The sequence below is a fragment of the Oryctolagus cuniculus genome, chromosome X (assembly GCF_051225735.1).
Source record: "Oryctolagus cuniculus isolate XC-2025 breed Fujian yellow rabbit chromosome X, ASM5122573v1, whole genome shotgun sequence".
Taxonomy (NCBI): domain Eukaryota; kingdom Metazoa; phylum Chordata; class Mammalia; order Lagomorpha; family Leporidae; genus Oryctolagus; species Oryctolagus cuniculus.
This window is the reverse complement of record NC_142888.1, coordinates 30,185,658-30,198,618: the sequence shown is the minus strand read 5'-3', so window position 1 is coordinate 30,198,618 and position 12,961 is coordinate 30,185,658. Positions and strand designations below refer to the sequence as shown.

Genomic DNA, 12,961 nt, shown 5'->3' with positions numbered 1-12,961 from the left:
CATGTAATTTTCCTGCAAATCATGTAGCAGTTCCTTCAGGAAAGGGTCAAATAACTTGAAGATCCCTGGGAGAAATCTGTGCTGGGAAATATATTTTGTTATATACTCATATCACATGAGTAAATAAGGGATACAAAAGGGGAAATCAAACTATGTATACAGTAATGTGCCTTCCACATTCAGACTTGAGATGGTGATTCTGCCACAACTTCCTGAGATAGCTGGTGTGTCCAACGGTAACTGTCTCAATCAGCTATTTTATTTGAGGGTAAAGGGAATAACCAACAGAGAACTAGAAGGGCACAGTATCCAGAACAATCGGAGGAAATGGGAACTCTTCTTAACCATAGCCCAGGAGAAAATTTTAGAAATCTGTTGGCAGCATTAAGGCTTCTGTAAAAAAAGAAACAGAAGGAAGAGATGGGACTGAGATGAAAATCCAGCGGGATGAGCCAAAAAGAGAAATGGATGGGTAAAGAAAATTAGCAAATACTCTAATAGGAACAACAAAAAGTACATAAAGTAGAATTTCAGGGCTGGCGTTGTGGTGTAGCAGGTAAAGCCACCACCTGCAACACCTTCATCCCATATGGACACCTGTTCAAGTCCCAGCTGCTCCACTTCCGATCCAGATCCCTGCTAATGTATTTGGGAAAGCAGCAGAAGATGGCCCAAGTGCTTGGACCCCTATACTAAGGTGGGAGACCTGGAGAAAGCCCCTGGATCCTGACTTCAGCCTGACTCAGCCCTGACTGTTGAGGCCACTTGGGGAGTGAACCAGCAGGCGGAAGAGCTTGCTCGCTCTCTCTCTGTAACTCTAACTTTCAAATAAATAAATAAATACTTTTTAAAAAAGTAATGGTGTTGGCACTGTGGCATAGTGGATTAAACTGCCGCTCAGCTTTTGATCCAGCTCTCTGCTATGGCTTGGGAAAGCAGCAGAGGATGACCCAAGTGCTTGGGCCCCTGCACCTGCATGGGAGACCTGGAAGAAGCCATTTGGGGAGTGAACCAGGGGATGGAAGACCTCTCTCTGTCTCACTGCCTCTACCTCTCTGTAACTCTGCCTTTCAAATAAATAAATAAATCTTTTAAAATAAATCACCTCCTTGAAAAAAATTGTTTACAACCTAATGCAAAACAATGAAGAAAAATAAAATCTCAGGAGTGGGGCAGGCATTTGGCCTAGTGATTAGATGCTGGTTGGGATGCCTGTGTCCTAGGTTTGGGTCCCAGCTACTCTCCTGATTCCAATTTACTGTTAGTGTGCACCCTGGGAGGCAGCTGGTGATGACTCTAATAGTTGGTTTTTTGTCACCCATGTGGGGGACCTGGGTTGAGTTCCAGGATCCTGGCTTCAGCCTCACCCAACCCTGTTTGTTACAAGCATTTGGAAAATGAACCAGCAGATGGGAGATCTCTCTGTGTCTGTCTCTCTCTGTATCTGTCTTTATGCCTTTCCTTTAAAAAAAAAAAAAAACTATTTATTTGAAAGGCAGAGAGAGAGAGAGAGAGGGAGGGAGGATATTCTGTCTGCTGCTTCACTCCCCAAATGGCCACAACAACTCCCCAAATGACCCAGCGCTGAAGCCAGGAGCCAAATCTCTGTCTGGGTCTCACACGTAGGTGACAGAGGCCTAGGTGCTTGGGCCATCTTCCATTGCTTTCGCGGGTGCATTAGCAGGAAACTGGATCAGAAGCAGAGCAGTCAGGACTCAAACTGAAACTCCGATATGAGATGCTGGCATTGCAATCTGTGGCTCAACCCACTATGCCACAACAGCAGCCTTTCTACGTCTTTCAAATAAATGAAATGTGTTTGAAGTCATGGGAGAATGGAATTAAAAAATAAGTTTATTTTGGTGTAAAAAGTATTGACATTCATGCATAATTTTTTCATAATAGGCATTTTCCATAAACTTTTTGAAGATCATTTGTATATAGATCTATTATTTGCATACATATACATGCAGACTCATGTATACATTTTATATATATGAAAGATTGAGATTTTATTTTTATTTATTTACTTTTTATTTATTTAAAAGGCAGAGCTAAAGAGGAGGAGCAAGTGAGGGGGGAGAAAGAGAGAGAGAAAGAGAGATCTCTCTAGAGATCTTCCATCTGCTGGTTCACTCCCCCAATAGGGGCAACAACGCAGGGCTGGGCCAAGCTGAAGCCAGGAGCCAGGAGCTTCCTCTGGGTCTCCCACATGCATGCATGGGCCCAAGCACCTGGGTCATCTTCTGCTGCTTTCCCAGGCAAATTAGCAGGGAGCTGAGTTTGAAGAGGAGCAGCCGGGTCTTGATCCCACAGCCATATGGGTTACTGGTGTCGCAGCGGGGAGGCTTAACCTGCTGCGCCACAGCACGAGCCCTGAGATGAGATTTTAAGAAACTATGTCACACCTTTGTGGGAATTGCAAGTCTGAAACCCAGAAGGTGGGCCAGTATGCTAGAAACTCAGATGAAAGTTGATGTTGTAGTCTTCAGTACAAAATCTGCAGAGTGAGCCAGCAGCTTAGAAAGTTTGGGGAGCGAACCACCAGATGGAAGACCTCTCCTCTCTCTCTCTCTCTCTTTTTCTGTGTGCGCGTGTGCATGTAACTCCACCTTTCAAATACATAAAATAATACATCTTGTAAAAAATTAATAAATTTGACTACATGAAAATAATCTCTACTTGGCAAAAGACAAATGAAAAACTGCAGAAAATATCTGCAGTTGTTGTCACAGAAAAATCCCAAATTTTTCTAATAGCATTCTTACAAATCAATAAAAAAAGACTAACAACCAAAAATAATATTGATATGAACAGCCAATTCAAGGCAGAAAAACATAAATGATTCTTAAAAGAATGAAAAAAATACTAGAACTTACTTGCAATAGACTTACAAATTAAACCCAGGCACCATTTTTTCACTGGTTAGAATGGCAAGAAACAAAAGTGTGGTGTACTGTGTCAGGAAAGAGTTCCTGACACTGCGCTGTTGAAGCTGTGTGGAAACAGGCACTTTTTTACTTTGCTGCTATCGCCTCTTGGTCTTTTGACTAAGATCAAGTGTAGTCTACCTTGCTGCTAATTTTTGTTAATATCCATAGGAATTAATCTGGCAATATTCAAAATTTAAAATTAAGAAATTCGATCTACTATTTCCATTTCTAAAATATTCATGTCGGGGCCGGCCCTGTGGCGCAGCGGGTTAAAGCTCTGGCCTGAAGTGCCAGCATCCTATATGGGCACCGGTTCTAGTCCTGGCTGCTCCTCTTCTGATCCAGCTCTCTACTGTGGCCTGGGAGAGCAGTGGAAGATGGCCCAGGTCCTTGGGCCCCTGCACCCACATGGGAGACCCGGAAGAAGCACCTGGCTCCTGGCTTCAGATCAGTGCAGCTCCAGCCATTGCGGCCAATTGGGGAGTGAACCAGCGGATGGAAGACCTCTCTCTCTGTCTCTACCTCTCTGTAACTCTGTCTTTCAAATAAATAAAATAAATCTTTAAAAAATTCATGTAGAAAATAATTGATTCTCAGAAACTTAACTACAAGTACATTTATTGCAGTATTATTTGTAGAAGCAAAATTTTGGCAATAATCTAAATGTCCACCAATAAGAAATACCTTAAATGAATTATAATATTGGCATACAATGGAATATTATGGAGTTATTAAAATAAATTAAGGTGTTCTCTTTCTAGGAATGATCTTTTGTTTAAAAGGTAATGAGAAACAGTGAGAGAGGCCAGCGCCGTGGCTCACTAGGCTAATCCTCCGCCTGTGGCGCCAGCACACCAGGTTCTAGTCCCGGTCGGGGCGCCGGATTCTGTCCCGGTTGCCCCTCTTCCAGGCCAGCTCTCTGCTGTGGCCAGGGAGTGCAGTGGAGGATGGCCCAAGTGCTTGTGTCCTGCACCCCATGGGAGACCAGGAGAAGCACCTGGCTCCTGGCTTCGGATCAGTGCAGTGTGCCGGCTGCAGTGCGCCGGCCACGGCGGCCAGTGGAGGGTGAACCAACGGCAAAGGAAGACCTTTCTCTCTGTCTCTCTCTCTCTCACTGTCCACTCTGCCTGTCAAAAAAAAAAAAAAAAAAAAAAGCAAGTTCCCCACCCACCAGTTCGTTCCCCAAATGCTTATAATGGCTGAGACTGAAGCTAGGAGCCAAGTACTTAATCCAGGTCTCCTGTGTGGGTGGCAGGAAGCCAACTACTAAAGCCATGACCACTGCCTCTCAGGATCCACATTAGCAGGAAGTTGGAATCAGAAGATGAGATCAAACCTAGGCACTCCTCTGTGGAACATGGGCTTCCTAACTGGCATCGTAACTAGTAGGCCAAACACTCGCCCCTGGAGCACAGATTATTAAACAGAAAGTATGAAGTAGGCTACCACTTGCTGAACAGTGAAATATATAAATAACTGTTCATGTGTGTGTAATTCCTTGTATATGCATAAGATAATATCTTAGAAAGATACAGGAGAAACTGATAATATAGGTTGTCTTAGGGAGGTATGTGGATTAGCTAAAGGTAGGAGATTTTTCATTCTATGTACTCCTATGTGTTCTCTGAATGTGGAATCACAAGTATATTACCTATTCAAATGTTAACATTTAAAAAATAATAAAAAAAGAAGCACATATAAACTTAAAATACTTCCAATCCATAGTTCATCTATCTCACTACTCAAAAGACAACTAACCAGAAAATCTTATTTCTTTTTTTTATATTTATATTTTATTTTACTTAGTGAACATAAATTTCCAAAGTACAGCTTATGGATTACAATAGCTTCCCCCCCCATAACTTCCCTCCCACCCACAACACTCCCCTCTCCCACTCCCTCTCCCCTTCCATTCACATCAAGATTAATTTTAAATTATCTATATATATAGAAGATCAATTTAGCATATATTAAGTAAAGATTTCAACAGTTTGTACCCACACAGAAACACAAAGTGTAAAATACTATTTGAGTACTAGTTATAGCATTAATTAAACACCTAAGAGTAATTGTGTATTAATTACAGAGTTCAACCAATAGTTTTAAGTAGAACATAAAAAATACTAAAAGGGTAAAGTATTAAGTTCTTTTTTTTCTGTTTCTTTTTTTTTTTTGTTTGCTTGTTATATAGTTTTTTTTTTATTTAATAAATGTGAATTTACAAAGTGCAGCTTTTGTATTGTTGTGGCTTCCCCCCCACCCCAACCTCCCTCCCTCCCGTGGCCTCCCCTCTCCCACTCCCTCTCCCATCCCGCCCTTCATCGAGTTTCATTTTCAGTTACCTTCATATACTGAAGATCAACTTAGTATATACTAAGCAAGGATTTCAACAGGCTGCACTCACACAACCGCACAAGGTATAGGGTATTGTTCGACTAGTAGTGTTGTTTTTAAGTTTCATAGTAGAAAACATTAAGGACAGAGATCCTACGTGGGGAGCATGTACCCAGTGACTCCCTTTGTTGATTTAACAATTGGTACTCTTATTTATGACGTCAGCAATCACCCAAGACTCTTGCTATGAGCTGTCTAGGCTATGGAAGCACCTTGAGTTCACCGACTCTGAACTTGTTTAGTTCTGTGAAGCCAAAATTATATAGGCCACACTCTGTAACATTGGAAAATAAAGCTACAAATGAACGCAAACTCAGTTCCCAGTACTGGTCCCAGTCCTGCCTAAATTTAGAGCCTCTCAAATTGCTCAAAGAGGCCTTCAAACTTGGCCAAGTCTCCTGCTGTTTTTATTCCCTCACCATAGAGGTCATTGAGGGAAGAGGCTAACTCCACGTTCAGATTTTAATACTCTCAAGAGCCCCATTTCAGAAGTCTTGGTAAATACAGTATCATGAACACAAATGGAAAAGACTTGGCAGGGAATGTGGCCTAAGTACCAAAAGGCACCCATAAAATTCATGTTTACATTGCACCTCCCCCCTGATTAGGCAGTTCCCAAAGGGTGCTTAAGAAGTCACCTCCCTATCATCCTATATCTTATTAGCAAGGGAATAGTGAAAGGGTTTGAAGAGGAGACACTAAGGTAGCTTACAATGGGCTCTCAAATACCAACACATAAATGCAGCCCTGAACACAATAAACCGGAGGGGAATGCCTATTACAGCTTTTGATGAAAATGCACCAATTTTTTTTTTTTTTGACAGGCAGAGTGGACAGTGAGAGAGAGAGAGAGAAAGGTCTTCCTTTACCGTTGGTTCACCCTCCAATGGCCGCTGCGGCTGGCATGCTGCGGCCTGTGCACCGCACTAATCCGAAGCCAGGAGCCAGGTGCTTCTCCTGGTCTCCCATGCCGGTGCAGGGCCCAAGCACTTGGGCCATCCTCCACTGCACTCCTGGGCCACAGCAGAGAGCTGGACTGGAAGAGGAGCAACCGGGACAGAATTCGGCGCCCCGACCGGGACTAGAACCTGGTGTGCTGGCGCCACAGGCGGAGGATTAGCCTATTGAGCTGTGGCGCCGGCCGAAAATGCACCAATTTTAAGGAATGTGGTACTGGCATGGGAAAAGATAGTGTAACACATCAGAAAACAAAAGCAGACACAAACATTTATGGTGGTGTTGCAACATCCCAAAATTATTTCTAAAAATTAAATAATTCCAAGTTATACCAAATACCAAAATGAGTTTAGTATAGACTGAAGGGTTAGATGTCCCCCAATGCAATTACTGATTGAGGCAAAGATCATTACTATTGGATGAAAGGGACAGGACAGTGACACAGTACTAAAGTATCACTCTACATATTACTTACTAATTTTTCCCTTTCTTTGTTTCTTTTGCTTTTACTTACTCAGTTTAAAGGCATTTTAGCTGCTGGGGTCCACCTTAACTAAGTGATCAAACTTAGAGTTACTGCTGATGCAACAGACATTTGTGCTTCCTCATAACTGTGCAAGGTGACACCACTTCTCAAGTTTTCCAGAAAAAAAAAAATCCTTAACCAATATCCAGTCAAACATTTAGGTCTAACTTTTAGTTTAAAGAAAACATAGGGGATAGAGGAACAATTTAAGCAAGATCATGAGGAAAGAACTGGACAAACCCAGAGTACTGAATATTACATAACAGAATTAGTCTGGACTCATCAAAAAGACAATGTCAGGGAGAAAAAAAGAGTGAAGGCACTGTTCGCAATGAAAAGAAACACAATAACGAAATGCAAAGTTTAACTTTGATGGGATTCTGTTTCAGAAATAAAGGATAACTAAAAGACATTTTAGTCATAAGTGGAAACTTTATTTTTATTTTTTAAAAGATTTTATTTTATTTATTTGAGAGGTGGAGTTACAGAGAGAGGGAGAGACAGAGAGAAAGGTCTTCCATCAGCTGGTTCACTCCCCAGATGGCCGCAATGGCGGGAGCTGTGCTGATCCCGAGCCAGGAACTTCTTCCAGGTCTCCCATGTGGGTGCAGGGGCCCAAGCACTTAGGCCATCTTTGACTGCTTTCTCAGGCCATAGCAGAGAGCTGGATTGGAAGAGGCGTAGCCAGTACTTGAACTGGTGCTCATATGAGATTCCAGTGTTGCAGGCAGCAGCTTAGCCCAATATGTCACAACGATGGCCCCAAGTGGAAAACTTTAAACGTGGATTGTGTATTAGGGAATTTGAACATTTTCAAATGAAAAAAATGGGGGAAAAGTTTAAAGTTGAAAAAAACATAAGGAGAAAATAGCATTTTAATAATAATTATTAATAATTATATATTAATAATTATTATTAATTTTAATAATTATGTCATGGAGAAAACATTTCAAGTATCCATCAGAAACAAAAACCATTCAGTTAAAGACTCACAAATCTAGCTACATCAGATTTATATATTTTAAAGATTTATTTATTTACTTGAAAGAGTTACAGGGAGAGGGGGAGAGATGGAAAGGGAGAGATTTTCCATCCACTGCTTCACTTCCCAGATGGCCAAAATGACCAGAGCTGGGCCAGGCCAAAGCCAGGAGCCAGGAGCCAGGACCTTCATCTGAGTCTCCCACGTGGGTGTAAGCACATTAGCAAGGAGCTGGATCAGAAGTGGAGCAGCCCGTATAGGATGCCAATATCACAGGCAGTAGCTTTACTCTCTGTGCCACAACACTGGCTCCCCAAATTTACATTTTTAAAGTTCCAAGCAAGCACCATAAAAAATGGCACATGATAAACTGGAAAAAATACATGCAACCTATTTGGCAAGAAAAATTGAATATCCTTTTTATATATTTCAGCTCTTATAACAGAAAAGAAAAAATAAAATATATACTTTGATTTGGGGAAAAAAAATCTGTGGACATTAATAAATACTTAAAAAATGAAGGGCAAAGGGGCTGGTACTGTGATACATGGGGTAAGCAATAGTCTGCGACACCAGCATCCCATATGGATGCCACTTGAGTCCTGGCTGCTTCACTTCTGATCCGGCTCCCTGTTAATGGCCTGGGAAAGCAGTGGAAGATGGCTCAAGTGCTTTAGCCCCTACACCTGTGTGAGAGATAGGATTGGCGTTCTAGGCTCCTGGCTTCAGAATGAAATAGCCCTGGCCATTGTGGCCATTTGGAGAGTGAACCGGGGGATGGAAGACCTCTCTTCCCATGTCTCTCCCTCTTTCTGGAAGTTTGCCTTTCAAATAAATAAATCTTAAATCAAAACAAAACAAAAAACAGGGCAGGAACTGGCATTTGGTGTGGGGGTTAAGACAACTGCTTTGAATTCTTCAGTTCATGGGTTCAAGTCCCAGCACTGCTCTTGATTTCAGCTTCCTGCTAATGTGTAGAGACAGTGGTGATGGTTCAGGGAGTTGGATCCCTGTCACCTACATAGGAGACCTGGATTACAGGGGCCCAAGGACTTGGGCCATCTTCTACTGCTTTCCCAGGCCTCACCAGAGAGCTGGATCAGAAGTGGAGCAATTGGGACTTGAACCAGCACCTATGTGGGATGCTGGCACTGCAGGCGGCAGCTTTACCTGCTATGCCACAGTACTGGTCCCTGTTCCACTTCTGATCCAGCTCTCTTCTATGGCCTGAGAAAGTAGTAGAAGATGGCCTAAGTCCTTGGTCCCCTATACCCACATGGGAGACCCAGAAGAAGCTCCTGGCTCCTGGCTTCAGATCGGCCCAACTCCAGCTGTTGCAGCTATCTGGGGAGTGAACCAGCAGATGGAAGACCTTTGCCTCTCTCCCTCTCTGTAATTCTGCCTTTCAAATAAATACATAAATCTTTTTTTAAAAAAAAAGTTTTCCATCTCAATTTCTACCAGAAAGTCTACTCTGTGAGAGCTTGGCCACCACAACCCTTGTGTTCTGTGGGCTTGTTTTCTCATTTGTAAAAGGAAAGGAGCTAGCTGGAGCAGTGTTTTTCATCCCCTCCCCCCATGTTATATTCTGGGCACTCTCTTTGTGGAAGTGGTGATGGGTATGGATTTAGAGACAAAGGGCTCTTGGACTTCACTAGGCTCTGAATCCGCAGGTCTGCTTCAGCCGCAACAGTTGGATTCCTGCCTCATATATTTTTGGTCTAATATCCTCTGGATTCTAATAGCTGGAGCCAAGCCAGAGGCCTAGGTACCTGGGGAGTTTGAACAGTCCTGGCTTCTAGTATCCACTTGTGAGGCTCACGTGTTCAAGTACACTGATGGGTCCTGCTGGTTAGTGAGACCAGGGTTCTGGCTCCAAAATCAGTGATTGGGAACAAGGTGTTTTTAGGGGGTAGGTTAAACACAATGGGACCCCTGAGAAAGCTCTGAATCTAGGCTTCCTCTTAGGCAGGGTCTAAAATGACTGCAAATGATTTGTTTTTCCACACTGGATGATTTTTTTTTTTTTGGAAGAGCACTTTGTAAACAAGAAAGGGCTGTGCACTTGTGGGGAAAATGTCATTATGAGTATGAGTGTGCTGACCCCATACAGCAGGAGCTAAGAGTTCTCATGACCCTTTAGTCTGAGCATGAAACCATTCATGTGTCAAGTGGGAACGTAGTCACAACAACTCTGTTCGAAAAGGGCTATCATTGCTACATCGGGAAACCGAACCTCTGAGAGGCCCCAGATCACAATGGAGGAGGTTTCAGAGGTGACAGGGCCGAGTCATGGCTGCCAACTACAACCTTGCAAGCCAAGGCCCAGGAGAGGAACCCCTGAGGCCTGATGTCAGACCTGGTCTCTCAGCACAGGCCCTGGGAGAGGGGCTAAGGCCCCTTTTCACAAAGACTGGTGGGGGATTGCCAAGAGCACCTTGAGACCTTACCATACAGCATAGCACTCAAGACATGTTTTTAAACTTTATAGCGTAGAGTGGTTTCTTCAAAAAATAGTATATAAGTCCAATCTAGAAGACCAGAGTTGGGCCACTGTGGTTGATGGCAGCAGCTCCCAGCGCACTGCTTGAAAGGTCACTAATCCACTAGGTTAGCACTTACTGCAAAGAAGTGCAAAGGGAACCAGGATGTCTAAGGCTCTGACTTTGCCTCAGAAAGAACCGGGGTGAGTTTCTGCGGGACTCAATCCTGGGTTAATCAGCCTCAGGCAGGGCTCAGAATTCCTGACGCTTTTAGAGCTGCTAACAGGTCTGGGGTGGGGGGTTGGGGGGGGGGGCGGGGAGGCACTCAAGTCAGGACAGGGCAGGATCAATTCCAGCCAGGTCCCAACAGCCCGACCTGCCCTTCCCAAATGAAGACATATGTCACAAACTTATACATAGTGATTTTTATTCTTTAAAGATAAGACTGGCATATTTAAAATTCCAACCCCCCTCTGTCTTTTGTTGCCCATCAATAGGCATTGTTGGCCAGGGACATCGGGGTGGGCTGAGTAGCTCACATCTGCATCATCGACTGGACTTCTTTGTGGTAGATGTCAGGAATCACACCCACTGGCGAGCTGATCATTTTTACTGTGTTCCTGCTGAACAGTTTGAATTCATAATGGATCAGCTGTTCCCAAAAGCCGTTGTTGGGCCGGATGATGGGGCGACGCGTCTTGGTCCAGGCGTGGGCATCCAGCAGGGTCATGGCGTGGTATTTCATGAGGTACGCAAGGCAGAAGGTGGCTGATCGACTCACTCCCGCAACACAATGTAGCAGCGCTCGGCCCTGCTTCATGTCCTCGCTGTGGATGTGAGCAGCAATAATATCGAAAAAGTTATAGATGTGTGAGTTGGGAGTATCGGTCACAGGTACCTGCAAGTATTGGATGTTGTCGTAGAATGTATTCACCACCTCCACTGAAGCGTTGATGACCGTGGTGATGTGATTGCTAGACAGAAGGAATTTGTTATTGGCGGCCACCCCACTGCTGATGTAAAGGCTGCGGGTTATCTGGGAGAGGCTGTGGATGAAGGGCTGCCCCGCAGGCGAAGACGAAAACCAACTTCGGGAGGCTGTCGTCATGGCGGCAGATCTGAGGTCTCTGCTCACGTTCGGGACACCACCCTCGCGAGTGAGTTCCGGAAAGCAGTCTCCAGCATGGGCTTGGGAGAGAAAGGACTGGTCACAGATCACCACTCCCTGCCTCTCTGCTCCTCTACCCTCGCTGACGACAGAATTCCGTTAATCTGATGCTCTGGTTTCCACGGCGATGGCCACTTCCGGCTGGGAGGACACTATCACGTGCTCATCAGAAACCGTTCCCCCACTCCCTTCCCCATCTCTTTTCTTCTCATCTTTCTTCATAGTTGTTTATTTTCCAAGGCCTAATTCTGGTCTTTTTTGATTTTATAAAGTATTCTGTGACTACACACCTAATTTTAAACTTCTGTTGTTTGACTACACTGAATACAGTATCTGCAAGTGCATCCATTTCATTAGCGTTGAGGAACAGGGTCTAGGTTTCTAAACTGAGGCTCAACATTTGGTTCACACGATGTGCTAATCTGTGCAACTGTAGCAACATGCGAGGCTGGGTGAGCTGGTCTGATACTTCTTTATTGACTGTAACGGTAGACTTAGGCTCCTGCTTACAAACACAGGAGGGATGGTTGTTAATTGTTACACAACCCTTTATCTAATGTGAAGTTGGCTTGTGGTGGGCAGTGGTGACTGATTTAGCTGTGGCACACCCCATTTATACATAGATCCAAAATGATGTTATCACTTGATTCTACTTTATGACCTTGAACCGAGAACTCAAATTATCTTGTCTACTTTCTTCAAAAAGAATGCCCACATACTCTGTAAACTGCCAGGCACTCTGACCACCACCAAAACCTGTCTTCTTAGTAATATTAAACATTTTGGGAACAAGTTCACACTCCATTGTAACTGGGCCAAACACTGATTTTTTTTTTTTAATGCTGTTTCCTATTTGTGTTTCCTTGTAGTTAAGTTTCATAAAGGTTGACTAAAAATTGAAAATCACCATAACCTAAAACTAACAGTCAGCCAAGAGACTCATATATATATACTGCCTTTTCACTCCACTGTCATTTTGGCTTGTGTGCAAAGGTATGTTGTAATTATGAGCAAAGATAAATAGATGTCGCCCGTTTATGACGGTCAAAGACATGATAACTTCAAGACACAGCACCTTTTCTTGTTCTCAATTGTCACAATCAAATTACTTTTGCATTACTTACATTATCAGTCCCCACAAATCTATCTGAAAGAAAACAGAACACAAATACAGAATAAACATAAAAGCTGCCTGTTGAGGACAGCTCAATTGGGCTAAAGTTATTTTAAAGGGTTCAGGTGTGAGATGTGACATTAGGAGGAGCCTTGTAATCTACAGAGTAATGTAGAGGCCCTAAAAAGAGTAGTAGAGGCTAGTTAGTTCATAAACATACACCTCTTCACTTTAAAAATGTTGTAAACTTAACCTGAATAATTTAAGACACGATTCTCAAAGACAAGCTGTCTTACTAAAATTCCACTGTGGGGCATTCCCTGGGTGGATGAGGAGTTGTTGTTTCCTCCCCCTGAGTCTGGAAACAGGTCAGTTTTAGACTCCCACTTGTCTCTGCTTTTCCT

The 12,961-nt window shown here is 43.5% G+C and overlaps 1 protein-coding gene across 1 annotated transcript; it reads right to left on the bottom strand.

Moving 5' to 3' along the window:
• Positions 1-10,810: 10,810 nt before the first annotated feature.
• On the bottom strand, positions 10,811-11,580 carry DUSP21 (dual specificity phosphatase 21). The gene has a single exon (XM_002719844.5). The coding sequence runs from the start codon at positions 11,381-11,383 to the stop codon at positions 10,811-10,813; it is 573 nt and encodes a 190-aa protein (XP_002719890.3). The 5' UTR covers positions 11,384-11,580.
• Positions 11,581-12,961: the final 1,381 nt, after the last annotated feature.